This window comes from Monosiga brevicollis, genomic scaffold, assembly GCF_000002865.3.
Source record: "Monosiga brevicollis MX1 MONBRscaffold_12 genomic scaffold, whole genome shotgun sequence".
NCBI lineage: Eukaryota > Choanoflagellata > Craspedida > Salpingoecidae > Monosiga > Monosiga brevicollis.
The window spans coordinates 374,619-397,401 of NW_001865049.1; the positions used below are offsets into that span (position 1 = coordinate 374,619).

A 22,783-nucleotide genomic window follows, 5' to 3' on the forward strand; every position below is an offset into this window, starting at 1 on the left:
AGAAGGATTAAAACCTAAAACCAAGCCTTTCTTTGGGACAGGTCGGGTAGGCTATCGCATATGGATGACTAATAAAAGGAAGCACCCAGGGGTGTCACGGCCCATGGGATGACGGACAAAGTCGATGCCGGCGCCGGCGCCATGTCAGGCCATGCAATGGCGGCGGCCTGGGAAACAAAACTCAATAGTCTGCAGAATAGTGCGGAGGGTGTCGTGGACCACAGTGTCAAAAACAACAAATAAACAAAATACGCAAACAACAGCCTGCACTGCAAGCAGGTCGAGAAGGAGCAGTCACACGCATGGACAAGGACATGAACATAGACACATGCAAGCTAAAGGCCTTGCAAAGGGTCATCCATGGGCGTTTGAGCAAAATCAGGCTCGGAGAACGGGACGATTGTAAGAGGACGCTGAGGAAAATGACAAGAGGAGGAATAACTCAAGCAGAAAAACGGAAAGACAACAACGTTAGCACAAGAAGCAACACGTCAGCTTCTTGCAGTAGCCGATATGGGTGCCCCTGGAGGCCCTGGAATAAGGTGCGAGATGCGGTCTTGCCACTGTTGGGCAATGCTGGCGGACCGCGCCTCTAGGTCCCAGGTGCGGTCCGGGTTGACAATCAAGAGACGGTTGCCATCTTTGATTTGGATGGTCGTGGAGGCCTGAAGCTCGATGCGCCCCTTGAAATTGGTCGGTTCACCAGCATTGGCATCAAAGCCGGCGTAGTACTCGAGGCCCGTGGAAGTGAGAATACAATACCGGTTTTTTCGCCCCGTCAGCTGGATACCACCCGTCTGCAAAACACGTCAAAAGAAGGCAAACAGACAGGTCGCGTTATGTCACAGCCAGGTTGCTCCGCCGAGCTGAGCCGAGCGAGCCAAGCAACGCCAGGAGTAGCACGGCACGCACCACTTTCCAACCACCCTTTTTCATAAACCACTCGCCCGACGATGCGCCAGCGCCGGCACCAGACACCGCGTTGGCAGCGTGGAGGCCGACTACGGGATAGTTGACGAGTGTCACTTCACCGCTACACACACACACACAAAACGAGGGCATGGGGGCGAGACCAACGCGAAAATGAGTGGAAAACAATCGCTATGTGCAGGTCATGGACCAATCTGTCTCAGCGAAGCAAACACGGGCCGCCTGAACCTCGCGGCACAGACCTGGCGTAGCCCACTGCGGCAGCTAGGACCTCGTCGTCAGCAGCGACGGCACAGCAAAGCGCGGTGGCCTGCATCCGACTCGCGTGCAAGACGTTGAGGGTGGCGGTCGACCACAACAGCAGCGTGCCATCGCCGCTGCAAGACACGGCCGTGCCGTCCTGGGCAATGGAAAAATCGGTGACCCAGTCTTCATGGGCGGCAAAGCTGGTAAAGGTTCGATTTCGGTCCCATATACCAATGAGGTGATCACTGCTGGCGGTAAAGAGTTTGTCCTGATACGTCTGTATCCGGTTGATGGGGGCACTGTGGCGGGTATCCCGGAACATGGTTTGGCCCTGTCGCCAATCAACAACATGCAGTGTGCCCTCAACATCCCCAAGAGCCAACGCGGTCTCGCCAAAGGCTTCACCGGGCGCACGGCTGCACAGCGATTTGACCACGGCACCCCGGTGCAACCGATGAACGGGGCTTGCACCGGCGCGGGGATCAAAGAGCTGCAGCTGGCCACTCCAATCGGAGACGGCAAGCATATTTGATCCGCCGTCCGACACAAACGTGCACAGATTGACCCAATCTGAAAAGGCGGACATTGTCAAAAGAGATTGCTGTGTCTCTACATCCCAGAGGCGACATGTACGATCACCCGATCCCGAAGCCAGGTGGCGGCCATCGGGTGCAAAGGCCAGGCAGCGCAGCCATTCATCATGGCCCACTAAAGCACCGCATTCGCTGCCATCTTTCAAAGACCAAAGTCGGGGTGTCTGATCAAATGAGCAGGTGCAGACGAGGCGACCTGTAGGGCAGCGAGACGAGGAAACGAGGCAAAGGTAGTACACACTGTGAGACGTTTCAGAAAGCCTTGCAGAGCAGCTTTGCCACCGGTTGGACCGGGAACAGCAAACTGAGTGGATGGGTGCAAGCGGAGATCGCGCTGACCTTGCGGGTCCACAGCCATGTCGGATATGGGTTGCTCATGAGCATTGATGGTAGCACGCTCGGAACCATCCGGTAGGTTCCAGAGGCGCACAACGCCATCACCCGATGCGGAAAGCAGCGTGTCGCCGCTCAAAGCCAGTCGCGCGACATCAATGGCATGGCTGCGAAGGTGCACCGTTGACTGTCACATCACCGACGCAAGGGAACGCGCCATGTTAGTTGAAAGCGGTGCCAAGGTTCTGGGTTGTTTGGGACATTGGTGAACAGGGGAGGGCGTGAAGAAACATTGAGCTGCGTACCGAAACGGCTGTGTGCGCGCCATTAGCCATGGCGACTGGCTGGCAGCTGTCTCTTCCACTGGCGTTGACAAAATGATGCGAGGGCAAGGAGGTCGTCGGGGCTAATGCATCCGAAAAAGGGCGAACGGGCCGCCTCTAGTGTGCCATGATGGTGCTGCCACGTATTGGGATTGACGGCAGGGGCGCACGCGTTGGGGCTGATCCCAGCAGGCTAGATCGTAGACAAAGGCGTTTGGCCTTGTCGGATGGTCTCTTTTGCTCAAACCCCAGCTCAGAAATGCTGGGCAGCACCTGTGCCCCTTTTTACGCTCGTCTGATATCAAATAGTGGCTGGGGTCGCAGGTGCACGGCTGGGAGGTGGTCAGAGTGGCCTTGATCGGGTTGACCTACAATAGAGCAAAAGGTCAGCTGGTCACCTTTCCAAGACCCGCTTCTCTGGCTCGAGTACAATCACTGCTTTTGCTGGTGCACCCCAACTGAAAGCCAGGGTCATCAGCGTGAGGGAGGCCCACCATCAGCACTCACCAGGAGACAGAGAGAGAGAGAGAGAGAGAGAGAGAGCGAGAGAGAGAGAGAGCTAGAAGCGCAAGGGGGCATAGAGGGCTGCTGCTGCTGATGCTGCTGCCAATGATGATGAGAAGGAGGAGAAGGAGGAGGAGGAGGAGGAGGAGGAGGAGGAGGAGATGCGCTGAGCCACGGGCAGAGGCAGCTTGAGAGGAAGAGCACGGGTTAAGGATGAGGAGGATGAGGATGAGGGAGGAGGTGTTGGACTGCTGATGATAACCGTGAATTGGACTCGAGGGCCAGTCTCCTAGTCTCCTAGTCTGCAGACAAGAATCAGATTCGTTGTAGTTGTCAGATAAAAGTGTCTTGCTTGCAAGCCAACCAGAAGGGAGAAGAAAAAGCGTAGCGACTTTTCTTTTTTCGCTTGACAAGGTCAGTGAACGGCCACGACACTTGCGGGCAGCACGGTCAGGGGCTCAAGGGCAGCGGGTATGCGGCAGGGCTGGGCTAAAAGGACAGATGTGTGCGCACGCATGGCATTGAAGCAGAGAGGCATGCTTATTATACGAATAATGCAGGGCAAGCGTGGGCTTGCGTTTTGGATATGCGGTGTGTATCGGCGGCTCATCATGTTTCATCTCTGGCCCGGCGCATTGGAACCGAATCAGAATCAGACAGATTGCCTTTGGACCTGAGCAAAACATACCGTGCAGGATGGCAGACGTATCCAAGAACCCGGAAAACAACATGCTGGAGGATGACGATGAGTTTGAAGAGTTCCCAAAGGAAGGTGGGTTTTTTTGGATCAGGTGGTCTTGGAGGCGGCTCGTCGGCGCAGCAGGTCTTGGCCTTTGCTCACCCATTGATTTATTTTTCCATCGTGGCATGTGTTGTATTGGGCCTTCGGTATAGATTGGACGGCCAGTGAGGAGGACGGCCAGCAAGCCCCTCAATGGCAAGATGACTGGGACGACGACGACACGGAGGATGACTTTACCAAACTGCTCAGGTGAGCCAATTGTCTTTGAGCGTTCCTGCGAGATCTTGCTGTAACTCGAGGTTGTCAGGATTGACAACCGGGCCTCCGTGGCCCAGGGCGTGATGACGACATTTCTTTCATCCCACATATGGGAGCTTGATTTGGTGGGACTGGGCCTGGCCTCCCCGTGCGGGTTGAGGCCGGCACAATCTCACCGTTTCTGAGAGTTTTATAACGTGTCAGCTGAGCGCCCAGCCGTTCTTGATTCTATTGTTTTCCAAAAGTCTCTCTTTGTGTTTTTTTTTGGTTCCTCTGCATGCTGCTTCTCTGTGTCTTGGTCAATTTCTTTAAATTCCCGACTTTGGACAACCACCCATGTTTTTTCATGGCGGAACGTTTAGAACCATGGCGCCGCGGCTCACATGCACACGTATTGTATCATTGTAGGGCGGAGCTGGAGAAGGCAAAGCAGGCGGCAAAGTGAACGCGTCGAGTCAATTGCCGGTCGTTGTTGATGTTGTTGTAACGTGTAAACACGAGGCGTGTAGGCGCTCGGTGTGGGTGGCTGCCCCTCGGTGGGCAGATTGCATCCGAGCTCGTCGATTGCACCTTTGACAGATCCTTCTGTTACCATGTGCACTTGATGCCAAGTTGAAGCCATTCTGGCTGTGCCACGATGGTTCTCATAGCCGACGTGAATGAAAAATTTACCGTGTCAGCCTCCACGTGTATCTCTGCTTGTATCCGCACCACGGGAGACATGCTGGCCCCTCCTTTGATGTTGGCAACCGGTCGGTGCAACTGGAAATGCTAGGGACTAAGATTGACGGCGGGCAGATGTTGTTACAACTGAATGATTAATTATTAAAAAAATTAAGTTGACACCACGCCACAGTACAAGGGAGGGCCCGGGGTCAGCTGGTGATGAATGGGCGAGACACAGGAATTCACTGATGAGAAGCTGCTCTCTCAACGTCATTTAGAGCACAGGCAGCAGAGAGTTGCGCCTGGTATCCGTTTTGAGGGTGTTGTGCAACAGGCAAAGGAGAAGCAAAGGGAAGGACGTTGTCGTGGGGTCACAGCTCAAACATTTCGTCAGTGTGACCTTGCAATAGCCCGTCGTCATGGTTGCTTGAGTAGACTGATGTCAATGGGATGCCCATTGACTTGTCTTCGGGTTCTTCCTCACGTTCATCCACAGGAATGACTGCGCGTGGACGGTACTGCACCGGTTGCGAGCTATACTCGGACATCCACTTGCTTTGGCTGCACAGCCATTCAACAGAGCGTGGATCATGGTTAGGGTGACAAGGGGGGGGGGACGGCAAGCAGGTGGCATAAACTCGGAGGAGGGGAGAGAGCCATCGGTGTACCTGAGCGTGGATTCCGTTTGTTCCTTCACGGCACCAAACTGCAGGTCAAAGCGGGCGAGAAAATCGTCAACCGAGGGCGTGGCCGTAGTGGTCGCAGCCGATGCATCGGAGCTGCGTCGGGATGTGTTGCGTGACTTGACATCCACCACTTTGTGTTGTGGCAAGGGCTGGGTCACGCCGGGTAATTGGAGATAGGGGCGTGCAAAAATCGAGTCTTGCGCATACATTCGGTTCGCCTCGAGAATGGAGGCCGCCTGGCATTCGAGCAACACAGACCACAATCAAGCGATGGGCGATGAGCGATGAAGGATGAAGGCTCGCTGGTGGCTTGAAGTCAGGGTGCCATGGCAGACAGGCAAGGACGTGCACGGTGCTGATCAGCGGCGCAAGCTGGGGCCAAAAGTAAGGGCTTACCGAGAGGCCATACTGCACACCCAGCGACTCGAGCGTATCCGAGGGGTTGGGCTTGATAGCAATGCCGTTCATGCTAGCCATGATGCTGGTGTAAACAGCTATCGTTGCTGCTGCTGGTATCGTTGTTGTTGCTGCTGGTATTGTTGTTGTTGTTGTTGTTGCTGCCGCCGCCGCTGCTGTCGCTGGGATTGGCAAAGGCCTAGCCAAACGAACAACCAAGGTGATGGGCGTTGTGCATGAAGGTCGACACAAAGAGAGTGAGGGCTGCATGTAGGGGGAGGGCTGCCATTTAAGGGCTGCCTTGGAAACATAAAAGCAGAGAGCGTGCGCATTCGCGAAAGCTGCGAACCTGAGGTGGTCCAAACTGGGGCAGGTGCTGATTATATTCTTCTGCAATTCGAAGCTGGGCAGGCGTACACGGCGAGACGTTGGCTGTCACGCGGGCAAGGGGGCGGTTCGCGCGGCCCAACAAGTGGCCCTCCAATTATGGCCCCAACGTCAGGCAGCTTCGACCAGACACAGCGCTAAAACCGGTTCCATTCACCAGAGGGATAGTCCAAGTTGCCAAGAAAGCGCAGGCCGGGAGGCAAGGGCGCCTGGTCTACGCCGGGACAAAGGGCCGGCCACAGCTGCTACAATTGCTGGTGGTGGTGGTGCTGGCCTTGACTCCTGCTGGTGTGCTGCTGGTGTTCGCGAATGGTGTGTGTGTGTGTGCGCGCGGTCGCAACGTGCAAGTGTACACATGCATGTGGGTCAGTGCTTTTTGTGATCCTCACTCGTCTCTGGCTTGGTGCCTGGCTGGCTGTAATTCTCTGAAACAGGCTTGAAACACAACGAAACGGCTACGGGCTAGACTCGCGCCTCTCTCAAACGTCCCCGGGTCTCGTCTTCTTCTCTGACATCAGCGTGTTGCGTCAATCAGACCTCTAAAGTAAACTACGTGTGCTCTCAACATAAACTGGAACAAAGTGTGGTATTTATCACAGTATCTCACACGTCGGTCAATACGGCAGCGCTGGCTGGCTCGCTTGACTGGTAGGCGTGTGGTGCTGGTGGCAGAGAGCGTGGGTGTTGCGCGGAGGGAGATCTGGGGACTTTTAATAGCGAATGTAAAGCAGCAAGTGCGGTTGTTGGACAGCTACCAGCGCCGGCAAGAGTTGCAAACAGCCGCAACAATACAGGTCGTCATGCTGGGTTGGACTGAATTGGGTCTGCTCGTCGCCGTTGGCGGCTACGTCGTTGGTGCGTGATTGGGCTTTAGACACCTCTGCTTTCCAGCTGAAAATCCCGAGTTGCCTGTCTGAGGCCGTTGAATCCTTTTCAATTTCTCATATTTTTTCTTTTTGCCCTTGTGGTCTTCTTCCCAGGTTTGCGCGGTTTGCCGATGTTGGCTCGTCATGTCGGCTTTGGCATCGGAACATCAATCAAGTATGCTCGTCTAGTGGTTTCATGTCCTGGCGCTGGGCCTGATCTCGTTCCATGCCAGGATCACTTTAAACTTACCATTCCTGCCTGTTAGATATTTGAGGGCCGGCACCACTGCCTTGGGCGCCGCAGCCCGCGAACACAACGTGACTCAGCTGCAACAAGACATGCAGGCTGGTCTAGCCGAAGTGCGCCAGATTCAGGCCGAATGGCAAAGCCTCACGCAGTTGCGGTCTTTAACTGGCATCATCAAGTAAGTTTGCCTTCACGCAGCCTTCTTCAATCTGCCATGCTCCTCGTGGTTTAGCCCAAGTTCACCCTTGTGCCCTCCCCCAACCTCAGTCATGGCAATGTACCAGACCCTCGGGCGCCACCATCATCAAATGAGGCGCCGGCAGAGCCGGTCTTGGCAGCACCAGAGGCTACTGGGTCGTCCACACCCGAGGCGCGCTCAGGGCCAACCTTGGTATCGACACCAGCTTCTGCTCAACCAGCTTCTGCTCAACCAACCAATGGGGCGGGGAACATGGCAGGTGCAGATTGGCTAGCCGAATCCAGCCCGCTCTTGTTGGCACGTCACCGCCTCAAATAAATCGCTCTTTGTGATCTTACATGTTGAGAGGCACATCCTGGCCGCCGAGCGGCAGTGGGCATCGAATCGATTGCTGTACATTGACATTTCCCGGACCCCAGTTCACGCGTTCTCCACAACCATCACAAGAGACAATGCCCGTGCGCACAAAAGTGAAGACTCAGAAAGCGACAACAAAATTTATGCTCAAGAGCAAACGATATCTCGGCTCTGCTTTGGCTGAAGGCAGGAAAATACAAACAAGCACACGAAAGTCAAGTAGAAAACAAGAAAAAAAAAGAGGAGAGGGTGAGAGAGAGAGAGATTGAGAGTTTGAGAGAGTTTGAGAGAGAGAGAGAGAGAGTTTGAGAGAGTTTGAGAGAGTTTGAGAGAGTTTGAGAGAGTTTGAGAGAGAGAGAGAGAGAGTTTGAGAGAGAGAGAGAGAGAGAGTTTGAGAGAGAGAGAGAGTTTGAGAGAGAGAGAGAGAGAGAGAGAGAGAGAGAGAGAGAGAGAGAGAGAGAGAGAGAAAGAGAGAGAGAGAAAATGGCAACAACGGACAGCACAAACGGTGGATTGCGCGTGACAAGCAAGCGAGAAGACAGCTTGAAGACGGAATCGCAAAAGTCGCCGATGGAAGCGTCGAGTTGAGACTAGAAATATATCACGTGTCGGTGCGGTTCGCTCGCACACCGGACTTCATGGCGCCATGTCGCCGACGAACCAATTGCAGCAGGCAATCAGACAAGACCTGCCTGTCACGGAGCATTCGAGACGAGGTCAAATTCATCACAACTACGGTTAACGAGAACAAACGCTATGGAATTGTCTGGATGGGTTTGGAGGCATTGCTTCCCTTCAAGGTTTCGGGTCTCGGGTCGAATCCTGGTGTTCCGAGGCAACATTGATGCCCTCGCTCTGACAAACCATATCCAAAGCCGTTTGCCAGGCTTTACGCTGATCGTCGGTCGTCTCTGCGCCTTGCGACGGCAAGGACGTCTCAGCTGTTTGAGCACGGTCGGAGGAGCGTTCTGGGGATGATTCAGCATGCTCTTCCCTCTCCTCGTCGTCGTCTTCCTCCCTGGCAAAGGAATCGTCTTCCTGATGGCCTGCAGCAGTATCCGAGGACTCGCCGTTGGACACGCGAGAGATGGTTTCACGGAGCTGCTCATCTTCCAATGCACGGGCTGCCATCAGAACGATGGACGCATTACTGCGGTCCTCATCGGACGAAAAGTCATCAGCTGAGGCACTGCTTTTCCCACCAGCGCCGGCACCGCCACCGCCATCCCGGCCTTCGTCACCAGTCTGCAGACGCCGGCTGACACGCCGCTTGCTGCCCGAGGCAAGAGGGCGATGGTCGCTACTGCTGCTGGTCTTGCGACCCGAGACGCCAATACGCAAGCGCGAGGCTGGTTGCGGCCCGCTCTCTTCCGTATGCAGGCAGACGTGGCCGCGGGCCTCATCCAAACTGATGCCCTGGGCGGGGGTCATTTGGTTGGTGGCATCATCGCGCACCCACAATGCGGAAAGCTGAATCAGGTTGCGGATGACCGACAGCGTGTACATGCTGACAGGGTTGGTGCCAGGGGCAGGCGTAGAGGTTTCAATGGCTTCATGGACACATTCGTTGAAAATCTCGTGCAGGTCGGTACCTTCGGGCAGCATAGCTGATAATCGACCAAACAATCGTGCCAGGGCGTCACCACCATGGCCGGGCGCGGGGGGCGCCCGCTTGCTGATGCGAAGCAGTTGCATGGCAGCCAACTGAGGGTTGGCGTCGCCAGCGGGCACGTCGGAGATGGAGTCTGCCGAGGCAGGCCGTGAGCGAGGCTGCTTAGTGGGGGGTGGTCCTGCGACGTCCGAAGTGGCCGATTCCTCGGGTTCGTCCGACGCTGACGGTCTCTTAACGCGTGGCGTGGGACGCGGCGTGCGGGGAGAGTAGTCCTTGAAGGGGCACTGATGGCCCTTGAGCATCTGACCACAGCGACTGCAACGGTATGGACCACGCTTGGGCACGCGGCTCGAACCCCCGGGACTGGCCGTAGTGGAACCTGCCGCTCCGCTGATGGTAGCCGATCCGGGTGCTCGGCCAGAGTTGACGCTGGTGCTAGCGCGCGGTGACGTCATGGCGATGGCAGGCGGGGCTGCCACAAAGGTAGGAATCGCGGTGACACCGTTGACGGCTCGGGCCGTCATGCTGGCGTTGGAGGTGGAGGCTGAGAGGGATGACTGGCCCGACGAAGCCGCAGGCCCGCGGCGTGCAGGGGAACTCAGTTGGGGTGGGTACACAGGCTGACCGTCGACCTGATTGGCCGGCGTTGAGCCTGTCGAGGACGCCGGAGGTGAGGTGGAGGCGTTGGTCTGGCCACCGGCGGCCGTTGCTTTGACTGCAGCGAAGGCCATTGAATCTGGCCTGGAATAATGCGGGGGGAATAAAAGCCGATGAGAAGAAACACGGGGGCGCGATGGTCCAACAGGCGGACCATCAAACCAGGACCCGTCAAGGAGGTTTGAAACTGGCAACACAGTGCACATGAACAATGAATGGAAGAGGGGTAAGTGCAAAGGCGCGGTCGAGAGAATGATGTCGTTGACGGGCCAGGGCAGTGGCAAAAGTACGGGGAGTATGCGGTCGTCCATACCTCAAGTAAGAGAAAAAACCCTCGGACCAGTCCAAGGGCTGGTCTTAAAAAAAAATTAAAAATTGGACCGACGGCGGCTGTACGGCAGAGGCGAGCGCTTAAGGCTCGTTCTTGCTGTGAACTGCAACAAGAGAGAAAAGGCATCCACCGGAGCAGGTTGTGGTCAGCTGTCAAGAAAGGGTGCTCAGCGATGGCCACGGGGCGAATGGTTCGAAGCAGTCTGGCATGCCATGACGCGCACATGATTCGAGCCAAGAAAGCGAAAACCCAAACGGCACCGTGAGAAACGAAACACCACAGCAACGTACCACACCTCAAAAGTGCCGAGAAGACCGCAACAATAATCAGACTTGCCCAGGCTGGCAAACCTCCTCCTGTTGCGGTTGTCGATCAGGCACGCTGCACCGTCGCGGCGACAGATGAAGCCAAGCGAAGCTGCTGTGGATCGGCAACGCGAAACCATGAATGGAGGAGGCAAAAACACATAACACAACATGAGTAAGCAGACTCATGCGGATGATACCCTAACGGCACCTGCCACCCTTCATCGGGGAGCATAACCAGACCCCAACGTCGACCCACCGCTGCGTCACGCACCCTCGAAACGCGGGCTGCCTGCGCGACCGCCAAAAATGAAATTCAAACAAAAAAAATAAAAAAAAAAAGCCTCTCACATCAAAACAGCAACAAGAAAAAAAAAAGGAACAAGACATGTGAAGAAAATTTTTGTGAAAAATTTGGGAAATCACAAATGGAGAGAGAGAGAGAGAGAGAGGAGCGAGAGAGAGAGAGAGAGAGAGAGAGAGAGAGAGAGAGAGAGAGAGAGAGAGAGAGAATGAATTGGTTTGAGAGAGAGAGAATTTGGAAGGAAGGAAAAAATTTGGGCGGAGGGAATGTGGGTGTTTGAATTTTTTTTTTTTTTGCAAGGATGACTCTGTGTGTGTGTGTGTGGGTGAGCGTAAGCATTGAGCGAGGGAGGGGCGGGGGCTTGAAAGTGGGAGCGGCAAGGAAAGAGGAAGAGCCGAAGATGCCCTTTGGGATGGTCGGGTATCGGGCGAGAGAGCATTCTTGATGAGGTCCCCAAATTCGTGTGGTGTCTGCAATAGTCTCACATAGCTATTGATCGTTCTATGGCTACAATTGGGGTGAGGGTTACGTCGAGTGCAAGAGATGATGTTAGTTCACATGTTAATCAGCGCAATGCGGGCCAGCGCCTGCAGCCACATATCCAGATGTACCTCATGTCAAGTGTGCATCAAGGCGCTGCCGTCTGGCATGGCATGACTGGAGAATAGAGAGAGAGAGAGATGAGAGAGAGATTTAGAGAGAGATTTCGAGAGAGATTTAGAGAGAGAGATTTAGAAAGAGAGAGAGCCTCATACTTATGTCCGCACAGTTGACTAACCAACCTTTTTGGTTTGTGGTCCGCAGTTCTGTGTGTGTTCGAGAGCTCCCGATCAGAATGGCAGCGGATGGTATCTCCGCCTCCAAGGAGATGGTGGCAGTGGGGGGCTGGCTGTCATGTCATGTGCGAGGGTTGCTTCCTTTGCTCCTGTTGCTTCTGTCACCCCTCGTGCCTGGCGCTCAGCCCAGTGAGGCGGCTGAGGTCGATCCCAACGGCTATCTGCTTTACTGCCCCTGTATGGGCCGCTTCGGCAACCAGGTGCGTGGTAGTGAAGCGGTCCGGCAGTGTCTGCTCTTCCGACGGCCCACATTGCATGATGAACGTGTTGGTTGCTTTTGGTAGGCGTCGCACTTTCTCGGAGCACTGGCCGTGGCCAAGTCCGCCAACCGAACTCTGGTGGTACCACCTTTTATCAGCTACGTGCAGCGACCCATCCTCCTCGAGCCGTACACCGACTACTTTGACCTCGAGTATGCCTTTGCGCTGGCTTGATCACCCACGACACCGCTACCCACGTTGTTGCTGGTTGCTGCCGCAGAACCATTACGCTTTATCCTTCTCACCCTTGCGCTTGTGTGCTTGGTTTCTCTTGCTTCGACCTTGCCGGCCACACTCACTCAGGGCACTGCGTCCTTATCACCGTGTCTTGGCCATGGAAGACTTTATGACGCGCCTGGCGCCCCACGTGTGGCCCCTCAATCAGCGCCACATGTACTGCAGCCGGTACGATCCGGCACAGCCCGTCGATTGCCGCACCAAGCAAGGCAATCCGTTTGGCCCCTTTTGGGACCACTTTGGCATCGACTTTGTTGGCGATCGCGGCATCGACTACCTGTTGCCACACAGCGAATGGCCCCAGCGCTACGACCCCCGAAACGGCCACGCCGTCATTGCCATGCGGGGAGCACCAGCCACCTTCCCAGAAAAGCCCGAGCATCGAGCCCTCGCTCGTTTTGTCGAGTGGCGCAGCGATCGCCTTGCGATGGCCCAGGCCTTTATTGACCAGCATTTGCCGCGTCCGTACTTGGCCGTACACATTCGCGCTGGGTGCGTTGATGGGCCATTGGTAGACTCTCTTGCTTGACATTCTCCATCATATACTTTGGCTTGCGTCTGCGTCCCCCTCAGCGGCCTCACCCAGCTGCTTATTTGTCACCCCCCTCAAAATCTTGAAATACAGCACAGACTGGAAGCGCGCCTGCGAACACGCCAATGGCGTCCCTTATTACATGTCCAGTCCCCAATGCGACCACCTCCTCAACCCTCGAACGGTGACCAAGGTGTGGATCGTCGTGCCGCGAGCAGCCCAAGCTATCACACCCGTCTCACCTCCCCGCGACAACCCAACCTGTCCAGAACGTTACTCCAATCTGACGCTTCTTTCTGGTCTGGTCACGAGGGTTTAGGAGTTGTGCTATCCGGACCCCGACCAAGTCCTTGCCGACATTGAGCGCCTTTGCGCCCAACATGGCTTGCGTGCCGTCTACATTGGCTCTGACAACCCACGCTTTGTGGAGCAGTTGCAATCTCGCTGGGCGTGGTACGTTCCTCAGCCCCCGGCCCCGCCTCATCCAGAGAGAGGGGACTTTCTACTGTGCAGCTCAAATCGCGCATGTCTGAATATCCTCACTGCACGTGTGGACCGACGCCACAACAGGCCAGACACACCCTTGGTGGTGCGGTCTCATGGACCCATGGAGGACATGGTGTTGTTCACTCAGGCCGATGTGTTCCTGGGCAATTGCGTCAGCAGTTTTTCGGCCTTTGCTGTCCGGTATCGCACCGTGCGCGACCTTCCCAGCGCGTTCTTTACTCTCGTTCCTGACACAATCACTAGCTCTGTAACCCTGCCCTCCGAGGCTCATGATGAGCTTTAAAAGGACAATAATCATCTGCCAATTAATCAACCATTACCGGACCAAGACCAGCCCGCAGTTCCAAATCTTTCTTGTCAATTGCAAATTCAAAGTACCCACGACAGCAACACAGTACAAAGGCTGGCTCGACTATCAGATGCGCCAAGTCTGCGAGAAGGTAGCCCCGCTTTCGCCATTGCTTTGCTGCTTCACCTGCAAACACATGTCAGTCAGCCATGGATGGGTGAATGAAAGCCGTTTCACCAACTGGCAGCTCGATCGCTGCCGAGACAGCCCAGCTCCATCGGACAAGAGTGGCTGGGGGAAGCAACCGGGGAACAGGCACAAGGTTCGGACATACGTGATACTCGATTGTGGCCGTGAGGGTTCGAGATTCATCGTGATCCTCGGCGCGAGCCACGGTAATATTGCCTTCGATATGGTCGCCTGTACCATCGTGTGCAAAAAAGCCATGAGGCAACCAGGGGCCAAGGTTGCAGGTTCACAATGCCAACACTAACCCTGTGACACCTCCACGGGGTTTTCCAACAAGAAAACGGTTTGCTGCCAGTGGGTTGGAATGGCCTCTGGTCCAGTTGAGAAATACACCTGGCGCAGTGGTCAAGAGTTTTGCAAAAAACAAGTCAGAAAAAAAAAAAAAGGTTTCTCATCACTTTGTGTGGTGCAAGGCCAGAGCCAAATCACCAAGAGAAAACGCCAAAAGTTTCATCCTTGACTGTCAAGGCCCAAGCTACATACCGATTGTTCGCCGTTGTTGTCAAAAACAATATCGAAATAGCTAAGCAAAGCCTGCAGAAGAAAGCATGTTCCATAGCCCGCGAGCCAGGTGCAAACGTGAGTGGGTGAGTGAATTGCACAGACACACGCATTCTCGGCCTCTCATACCGTAACACGGGTAGCCTTGTTCATGACTAGAGTAAATGGGCGAGCAAAGGTCAGGTCCTGAATGCTGCACTTGTTCATGTCCAAGCTCTGCGCATAGCGAAAAACACGATAAAAGTCAGTACTCCAAAGATGAAGATTTTGGTCAAAGCGGGCCAGCGAAAGCCGGTGCCACGGACCTGAAAAACGTGGCGGTTGCTCACAACACTTTCGTTGGGCACAACGGTCACCCAGGCGTCTCGCAGAACACGGCGTTGGAGGCTTGGCATCCGAAATCCTGAGGTACATCACAGTCGAGGACAAAACCAAAAGAAAGAAGAAAAAAAAAAAGCAAAGAAAAGGTCAAGAAGACGAAAAACAAACAAACAAACATACGTGCGCACCCTTTGAGACTTTTGCCCAAGAAGGCTCGTGCTCAAGAGCCAGCCTTCAAGAAGCAGAGTCATTTGTCGCTTGCTGGGTGCCCCCCGCCCCCCGCACCCCCCGTCGGAGCAAAACCTTGGAGCAAGGCATACCGTAAACGTCATTCCAATAACCAAGCTTGTTGGAGGCGCCGCAAGCATCATCCAGTGCTGCCAGATACATGCTACTCTGATCCGGAGCCATGACACCTGGGACACGCAATGAATCAGGTCATGACCATTGCGATACTTACACAATAGAGCATGACTACGGTGTTTTTTTCCAAACATCGAACAAACCTCCGGGCCGCAGACAGCGATCACGCGCACACAAGACTGAGTCGAGCATGGACTCAAACAGCAAAAAGTAGCCCATCCACTCGCTCACGATCACATCAACACCTTCGGGCGGGAGGGCAACTTCCTCAACCTTGCCATGTAGCACCGTGATCTTATCAGACAAGCCTGCGACGCAGATGAGACAAAACCTTTGAGCATCAACCATGGGCATGCCTTGAAGAGAGTAGGCAAGGCAGCTCACGGACGTAGAGAGAGGGCTCCCGTACCATTTTCAAACACAATGGCGCGCGCGTCGTGGACGATGCTACTGTTGTCGACAGCATAGACATGCTTTGCACCCGCCTTGGCAGCAAACATGCTCAAGATGCCCGAGCCGCAACCCACATCAAGGACCACCTGAAGGGGTGTAAGCGAGTCGAGGTCAGCCATGACTCAAACATGTGAGACACCGCAGGGCGGGCAGAGAAGGCTTGGACTTTGAGATGCACCTTGTCTTGAAAAATGGAGGGGTTGTTGAGAATGTAGTCCCGATAGGACTCGGTGCGCACGACATCACGGAGCATTTCCTCGTGAATGTCCACTCGGGCATAACCGGCAAAGTAGCCTTCTGAGTCGTTGGATCCATCTCTGAGGGTCATCCCAAGCATGCATGAGGCACAGGATGCTGGTTGATGTGTTCCAACGACCACCCGCAAAGCTGGATTCCGGCGTATTTGCGACTGAAACGCAAAACATACCCTTGATCCTCTTCCTGAGGGGTGGCGACCACCTCTTGCCTGCACACGCACAGGGGTTGAAACAAGGGTGAGTGACAAACATTAAGGACATCTCTAGAAGAAGAAACGCGGTCGGCGTGGCAAACGAGCTGGAAAGCGTAAGGCGGCTGTGAAGCAGGCTACACACCGCACGGCCTGAAGATCTGAGGCAGGTAGGGCCGACTGCAAGCAACAGCCAGGCGAGAAAAAAAAAATGAGTGACAAAGCCACCGAGGGCTTGCCCAAGCTTTACTCGCACAAGCACGCACTTGTTCGCGAACAACGGTCTGAAGCTCTGCAACAAGCTGGCGCAGTTCTTCCGTGGACAGGTTTGAAGCATCGGCCAGCAGCGGTGCCGGTGTCTGCAAGCATTATATCATGAAAGGGATCAAAATTAAGCACGCATCAAATTAAGCATGCAAAGTCCAAAGCGGGGCTCCACCGACCTGCATGGGCACGTTGGAGCTTGGCGCAGCGGCGCTTTGAGGAGCTTCATTTTCCTCATCGTCGGACCACTCCTCCGGAAAAAAATCTTCAGCGCATGGTCGACCCACCAAGGTCACAGCTGATGAGAGCGCACAACGCAGCGTGACACGCCATGCTTGTGCTTGTCGCATTGAACAACAGACCATATTGCAGGAGAGCATCTTCAGGCATGACGGGCTGGAGGTAGGCATCGTCTGTCGCATACTCATCACGGCTGGCCGGAATGCGCTGGGGAAGGCGTGCACGAGGAGGTGAGTCGGCAGGGCCGCGCGCGCATGTGTGTGTGTGTGTGTGTGCGTGTGTGGGTGGGTGCAGAATGGAAGGCAGCAAGGCCCACCTGATGCTTGCGCATGAAATTAATGAGGCGAATGCAGCCATAGTGGTCGAGTGCTGTGGGAACACCAGGATAGCACTGCCTGTTAATTCGCCATGCTCTGAAGGTGTGCATGCGAGGGCGCGCGCGCATGTGTGTTTGAGGAGGGGACCGAACCATGTTCTGCCGCGATTTTCATCAAATCACAGTCATGCTTTGTGCGCAGGTACTGAATGCATGCCTCTGCGCTGGGCAAACGCTCCTGATCCAGTGGGCAGATGGCGGGCTGCTCAGCCTCCTAAGACCCGGGAGCGACCCCAGCCAGCACATGATGAAAACCGGCCGGCGCCAAGGCAAACAGTCAAGACTATGTGCCCATCACAGGATATGCTAGCATTGGGCCAGCAACAGGAAGTTTGCCATGCGATGTCGAACCTCCCAGTCATCCCAGGTCTCCTCCTCCGTGTTCTGTGCCATCTTCAAAGGTCTCGCGTCCACGCGTGCGGATCTGGCGCTCGACGCTGCCAAAAGCGCGTTCTGCAGTCAAATGCACGCAAGGCGGGCACGCGGGTCAGATTGTCAGACAAACTTGGCATTGTCAGCAACATACGATAGGAACACCTGTTGGAACCATTGTCAGATGGTGTATTGACACACTGACGGACATCACGCGATCAGGTGATGCGGACACGCACATGTAAGCCAGCGAGCGCGCGTCAGAGGCGGGTGCAAGTCCCGTCGATGTCATCAGAGAAAGGGAACAAACCACCAACACCGTGCAAGGGACAAGCCACCTTGAAACAGAGACTGTGCAACCAAGGGGTGGACCAGTCAGAGAGAGAGAGCGAGTCAGGGATATGTCCCATGAGCATTTGGAACTGCCAAAGTCACGAGAGGTGAGCGACATGGAAATGGATCGACGGTCTGGCGTTGTTGGCGCGCTTGTCGAAAAGGGCAGCGCCCTGGTCCCTGGTCGCGCCAAGTGGCCTGGGCATGTGGAGAGGGTGCTGGTGGTTGGGCGTTGGTGCGAATAGACGGCCGTTCCGTTAGCCCACCGGCGTTTGACTCGCTGTGCTTGCTTTTTTTTTTTTCTTCTCCGGGGTACCGTGTAAGGTCTCTCACTCATCTTCTCTCTCTCTCTCTCTCGGGCGCGTCCTGACTTGAACAGCAACGACAGCAGCAGCGAGGCCAAGCTTGTGGCCGTGCTGCTTTGCTATCATCCAGGGTATTTGGTGTCCCGAGGTTTGGTGCCCTGCACAAACCGCGGGTCATGGCGACCGCACATGATCTGCATGACTTTCTGCCCGAGTGGGATTGTACGTGTCTCCGCCCCTGCATCTTCAGCGCTCGGGCTCGGCATTATTGTGGCCCAATGACCTTGGCGCTTGCTCACGACGCTGTGGGCTCCTGCATCATCGGGTGTTGATGGCGTGGCACCTGATAGCCGCTGTTACCTTGCTGGATGAAATCTCCAGCTCACTCCCACATCTGCATGCTACTCCGGTCAGGCCATCAACCCAATCGCCCAGACACATTCTGATGCCTTGCAATGTTTGAAAGGTGTCAGTCTTCTGACTCCCATTTTCATTATTCTTCATCGGGGATACGCACGGTGCCGCTATGTAGGAGGATGATATGCATCACCTGCTGCATGATCCATCGTACGTTCTGCGCGCGTTCACGGCGATGTTTTGCTAATTTTTTTTTTTTTACACAATCTTTTTCTTCTCGTCCCTCTTCGCTGCTTTGTTCACGCTCCCGAACGGTCGATTTTGCAGAGAGCCCCTGATGCACTTCAATGCCAACGATGTCGCAACTACGCTGGCTTCGACTAGCATGCCCACCACGGGTATGCCCGTTTCGTCAGCCTGATTCTGGGTCCTAAACCTGTTGTTTTCTGTCATGCCCGCGCTCATCAATGCAAACCATGCATCTCGCGTCCAGGCATGCCAGTCCCCATGATGGGTGCAAGCTTGATTCCAGAGCACCACATCAGCGCTGCTGTTGATCATCGTGTCTTCGCCGGCAAACGCACCAACGCGCACAGCTATGCGGCCCATGACGACGTTCACCCGGCTGCCAAACGAGCCGCGCCTGTGGTAAATTAATGCTCTGGTGCCTTTGTGTGTATTTGTCTTCAAGGACCTGTTGTCGGGCTTTCTGACTTGATTGTGTTCTCTATCACAGGCTGGTGTTGATACCAACAACCATCCCATCATCACTCACGGCTTTCCCGACATCGGGCCTGTCGTTTCCCAAACCCTATCTGCCCCACCTGCTCCACAGCCCATGGTCAACCCAAACTCACCCGAGCTCAAACCCGCCGTGGATGACTTGTCCAGCTCGTCCGTGCCAGAAAATTCCGACGCTGCCTCGAGCCTCCTGCCTCCCGTCGTGCCCCCTCCGCCCCCGGAAACGTTCAAAAAGACAGTGATCAAACGGCAGGGTCCCTTGAAGACGGCCATGGACAAAAAGATGGCGCACAACGCAGTTGAGCGCCGATACCGCAACTCCATCAACGACCGTATCACCCACCTACGTCGGCTGTTGCCGCCCACCTGGACAACTGGTCCAAAAGTTAGGGTATGTTCCATCTCGCCGTACTCCTTAAGGAGGCGAGGGCTTGGCGTGCCTGTCTCACTCGAATTTATCCTTGACATGGCCGGCTGTAGACAAACAAGGCTGCTATCTTGCAAAAGGTGACTGCCTATTTGCACTTTTTGATTGAAAACAATCAGGAACTGCATCGGGAGGTCACCAGCCTACGCGAGGTGCTGGCTGCCCACGGCTTGGCCGACGCTGGCAATGCAGTGCCGACTGTCAGCACCAATCCGACGGCCAACGTGCTGGAAGATTTACTTGCCTTTGACTCAGCCTATGATGAAGCCTATCCACCAACCGAGCCTTCGACCCCTTCCACTGTGCCGGCGCCGGCCGCGGCTGCCATGGCCATGCTGAACGGCACGCGGCGCGTTCAGACCGGCAACATGTCTCCACCTTCGGATGTCGACAGCGGACACGCCACTTCGCCCAACGCACCTAGCAGTCCGGGTAGCGTGCGCTCCATTTCTCCTGGCGCTCCCGGGGCACCGGCCACGGCCACCCGCATGTTTATGGTGGCCTGCGTGGCTGGTTTTACCTTCTTCTCCCATTCGCTCTCCGCGGGTTTTGGCGGAGCTGTCGAGGGGCCCGCCATGGCAATGGGCCCGGGTCGCGTTCTTCAGAGCGTGCAGGCGTCAGGCGCCGGGGTCAACACCGGAGGCGATGAAAGTCTTGGCCTCTGGTCAACGGCCCTGTTCTGGTGCATGCAAGTGGTGTCACTATTGTTGCTGGCTGTGGTCATTGTTATTCGCGACCCCGTCACAGAATCGGAGGTCTGTTGATTGGCGCGGCTCTATGGTTTCATATTCCCTCTTATGCTCCCATCTTGGATCCCATCTGGTCGTCTGTCCCACTCAGGGTAGAGGCCATTCACCCATTCTCATATTTTCGTATTTCTGCTTTTGTTGTTTTCCTTGTGCGTGTGTGCGTGTGTGTGTGTGCGTGTGCGCGCATTTCTATAGTCTGCCAAGATCAAAGCGGCCCACGAGCATGAACGCAAGACAGCCGTGGCGCGCATGCTGCAACACCATGAGACAGCCAGCTGGCACGCAGACAAGGTGAGTTTATCTTGTGGGCGGGCGGCTTCAAACTACAAAGCACGATTCAGCCCACTCCCTGAAAACCCGCATGCGCATCATCACCTCATGAGTTTCTGTGGTTTGTATCGCAGGCTTTGGAATGTTTGAATCAACCGCAGCTCGGGGCTTCGCGGATGCAGCTCGGCTTGGCCAACCACGTGCTTCGTCAGGCGCTGCACACCTCGCGCCTTGGTCTCTGGGCAGAGCGCTATTTTGCTTCGTCACACGGACCCGCTGCCGCCGAATTCTTGGCTGTTTTGGCCCGTACCTATCATCATCGTCATCAGGTTATGTTGGACACGCGCAAGGACGCCGTAGTCACGGCCGCCTCGCTCGAGTGTGCCCTGGCCGCTGTCAATGCTGCCGAAGCCGCTGGCTCGCAACTGAGCCCCGTGGAGCTTGGTCGCTTTTATGCGGCTCTAGCCGTCGAGCTCGTGCTGCAGCGAGGTGGCTCGTCCTTTCTTGCTGGCATGTATCTGGACAAGGCCAAGGCCGTGGCGGCATGTGCGGCTGCAACCGCGTCACTGGCCCGCGAAGCCTGCCGCACGGCGGTTGGGCCTGAGCAAGCCGATGAGGAGGACGCCGAGTCCGACCATGACGTGTCCTTGGATAACGACGGCGAAGGCGACCCCATGACCGACCCAATGGCCAACATGGAAGAATGCGAGTTTGCTTGGATGTTCGAGCCACAGGGTCGCACCTATCTCCTCGACGGCACTTGGCTCACGGTCAGCGCTTTGGGCGCCCGCAAGCCTGGCACACTTCTCTCGCTCAGCGTCGCCTTTCGGCATCACCTGCTTCAGCAGGGCATGCAAGATTTGGTCGCGGGTCGCGACCTGGCTTTGGCTACTAGCCGCCTGCTCGAGTTGGGCAAGCACGCCCATGTGGCGAATCATGCCCACGATCATTGGTGGGCCTTGGCCACCATGGTGCCCATGCATTGGCGCCAGGGCCAGCTGCGCGAGGCACGTAGCAAGCTCGTGCAAGCAGAACGCCTTTGTCCCAAGCGTGACCTGCTGCAAGAAAGCCTCTACGCCGTCCTTCGCGCTCAGCAGGCTCTTTTGGATGGAGATCACGCCCTTTGCTGGTTGGCGCTACAACGTGCCTCCTGCTGCTACGCGCGTCTCCCCCCAGCTCATCCCGTCTTTGCCCCAGCACTCGACGAGGTGAGTGCGCTCTGCTCAGAATCGTAGGCGTTTTTGGAGCATCTCAAGCCCCTCGCTCACCCTCGCCCACATGTGACATCCTGGAATTACAGATGGCGCGCTTTCTGGTCCTGCGCCAGGTCATGGGTGTTCGCGTGGCCCTCTATCGTCTGCGCTCTTATCTGCGGCGACTCCCTGTACGTGGTTGCGTTCCTCCTGGGGTTTCAGAGACATGAGCTTGTCTGCCTGTTTGGGAGTCGCTGGGTGTGTTTGGTGATGAGTATTTTTTTCCTTTTGTCCTTTGACCGTTGTGTGTCTTTTGATCAACCTTGGCGGTTTAGGAGGCGGAGGTGGATGCTCTGCGCGAGCGGGACGGCTCTGTGGTGACCTTTGATGTGATGTTGACGGCATTGCAAAACGATGTCGACTTGGCCACGGCCTTTGCTCAGTCTTTGCCCTACAGTCAACCGCAGGCGCTCCTGTTGCGCGGCATCTGTCGCTGCTTGGCCGGGGCTCGCACAGAGCCCACAGAGCAACTGTTCCAACAAAGGTAACGCCTCAAGCCACTTCTTTTCCGGCAATCCGTCTCGTGACGGGACCCATTTACGTTCTTAAGTTGCTGGGTCTCACGTTTGCTTTGTTCTTGATTGTGCGATTCTTGATTGTGCAATGGCAGCTGGACGTTGGCTGAACAACTGGAGCAGCCCTATGATGTGGCGCTGGCCAAGTTGCACATGGCCAGTTGCTTGTCCTCGAGTCTACCAAAGGCCTTGCTTCGTACGCAGCTGGAGGAAGCCATGCATCTCTTTGAGCGCCTGGATGCCGTGGATGAGCTCAACTCGTGCCGCAAGTTGACCAAGCTCTTGGATTCTCGTTAATGATGACCATGGCACGCACATGGTCTTGCGATGTTGATGTTGACACTTTGTTCATTTGGCGATAAATCTGCTTTGTGTGCCGAGCACGTGAAAAAGCACCCTCGAAGTTTTATGGGTGTTGCGCGATTTGTACCCTATTCCGGTTGTGAGATGGCCCTGTTCGGCCTTGGCTGCGCACCTCTTCTTGTTTTTGTGTTTTGGTGTTCTCAAAATTAAATTTTTAACATTGGGTGCATTTTCGCTGACAATTCACATCATTGATCACTCTCTTTGATGGCTTTGTCAATAAGAACGTTTGCAAAAACCTGCTCAAATCTTTAACCAAAAGTGCTACAGCAACACAACA

General features: G+C 55.4%; 7 protein-coding genes across 7 annotated transcripts; 3 read left to right on the forward strand and 4 right to left on the reverse strand.

Annotated features, from left to right (window-relative positions):
* Positions 1-169: 169 nt before the first annotated feature.
* On the reverse strand, positions 170-3,004 carry MONBRDRAFT_32646 (uncharacterized protein; the record flags this gene model as incomplete). The annotated part of the gene is made up of 7 exons (XM_001746387.1): positions 170-797; positions 913-1,033; positions 1,173-1,908; positions 2,109-2,289; positions 2,408-2,465; positions 2,699-2,793; positions 2,933-3,004. The coding sequence occupies 7 exons, from the start codon at positions 3,002-3,004 to the stop codon at positions 492-494; spliced, it is 1,569 nt and encodes a 522-aa protein (XP_001746439.1). The 3' UTR covers positions 170-491.
* A 1,962-nt stretch (positions 3,005-4,966) lies between these two features.
* Positions 4,967-5,966, reverse strand: MONBRDRAFT_32647 (uncharacterized protein; the record flags this gene model as incomplete). Its single annotated transcript, XM_001746388.1, has 4 exons — positions 4,967-5,156; positions 5,264-5,517; positions 5,678-5,876; positions 5,926-5,966. 4 exons carry the CDS (start codon positions 5,964-5,966, stop codon positions 4,967-4,969), a joined length of 684 nt encoding a protein of 227 aa, XP_001746440.1.
* An 898-nt stretch (positions 5,967-6,864) lies between these two features.
* On the forward strand, positions 6,865-7,650 carry MONBRDRAFT_8710 (uncharacterized protein; the record flags this gene model as incomplete). The annotated part of the gene is made up of 4 exons (XM_001746265.1): positions 6,865-6,919; positions 7,045-7,105; positions 7,197-7,355; positions 7,410-7,650. The coding sequence occupies 4 exons, from the start codon at positions 6,865-6,867 to the stop codon at positions 7,648-7,650; spliced, it is 516 nt and encodes a 171-aa protein (XP_001746317.1).
* A 298-nt stretch (positions 7,651-7,948) lies between these two features.
* Positions 7,949-10,076, reverse strand: MONBRDRAFT_25934 (uncharacterized protein; the record flags this gene model as incomplete). Its single annotated transcript, XM_001746389.1, has 2 exons — positions 7,949-8,323; positions 8,598-10,076. 2 exons carry the CDS (start codon positions 10,074-10,076, stop codon positions 7,949-7,951), a joined length of 1,854 nt encoding a protein of 617 aa, XP_001746441.1.
* Positions 10,077-11,810: 1,734 nt separating this feature from the next.
* MONBRDRAFT_25935 (uncharacterized protein) lies at positions 11,811-13,597 on the forward strand (the record flags this gene model as incomplete). Its single annotated transcript, XM_001746266.1, has 6 exons — positions 11,811-11,978; positions 12,063-12,190; positions 12,342-12,767; positions 12,901-13,000; positions 13,127-13,260; positions 13,378-13,597. 6 exons carry the CDS (start codon positions 11,811-11,813, stop codon positions 13,595-13,597), a joined length of 1,176 nt encoding a protein of 391 aa, XP_001746318.1.
* Positions 13,598-13,729: 132 nt separating this feature from the next.
* On the reverse strand, positions 13,730-17,211 carry MONBRDRAFT_32648 (uncharacterized protein; the record flags this gene model as incomplete). Its single annotated transcript, XM_001746390.1, has 18 exons — positions 13,730-13,789; positions 13,938-14,023; positions 14,098-14,185; positions 14,336-14,386; positions 14,483-14,569; positions 14,659-14,756; positions 14,995-15,090; positions 15,181-15,345; positions 15,447-15,576; positions 15,669-15,807; positions 15,918-15,956; positions 16,084-16,118; positions 16,205-16,297; positions 16,382-16,467; positions 16,565-16,649; positions 16,759-16,811; positions 16,912-17,032; positions 17,170-17,211. The coding sequence occupies 18 exons, from the start codon at positions 17,209-17,211 to the stop codon at positions 13,730-13,732; spliced, it is 1,554 nt and encodes a 517-aa protein (XP_001746442.1).
* A 516-nt stretch (positions 17,212-17,727) lies between these two features.
* Mb_HLH_10 (uncharacterized protein) lies at positions 17,728-22,703 on the forward strand (the record flags this gene model as incomplete). The annotated part of the gene is made up of 13 exons (XM_001746267.1): positions 17,728-17,758; positions 17,848-17,976; positions 18,179-18,237; positions 18,361-18,395; positions 18,513-18,583; positions 18,679-18,833; positions 18,922-19,317; positions 19,407-20,108; positions 20,298-20,393; positions 20,507-21,580; positions 21,673-21,756; positions 21,901-22,109; positions 22,236-22,703. The coding sequence occupies 13 exons, from the start codon at positions 17,728-17,730 to the stop codon at positions 22,435-22,437; spliced, it is 3,243 nt and encodes a 1,080-aa protein (XP_001746319.1). The 3' UTR covers positions 22,438-22,703.
* Positions 22,704-22,783: the final 80 nt, after the last annotated feature.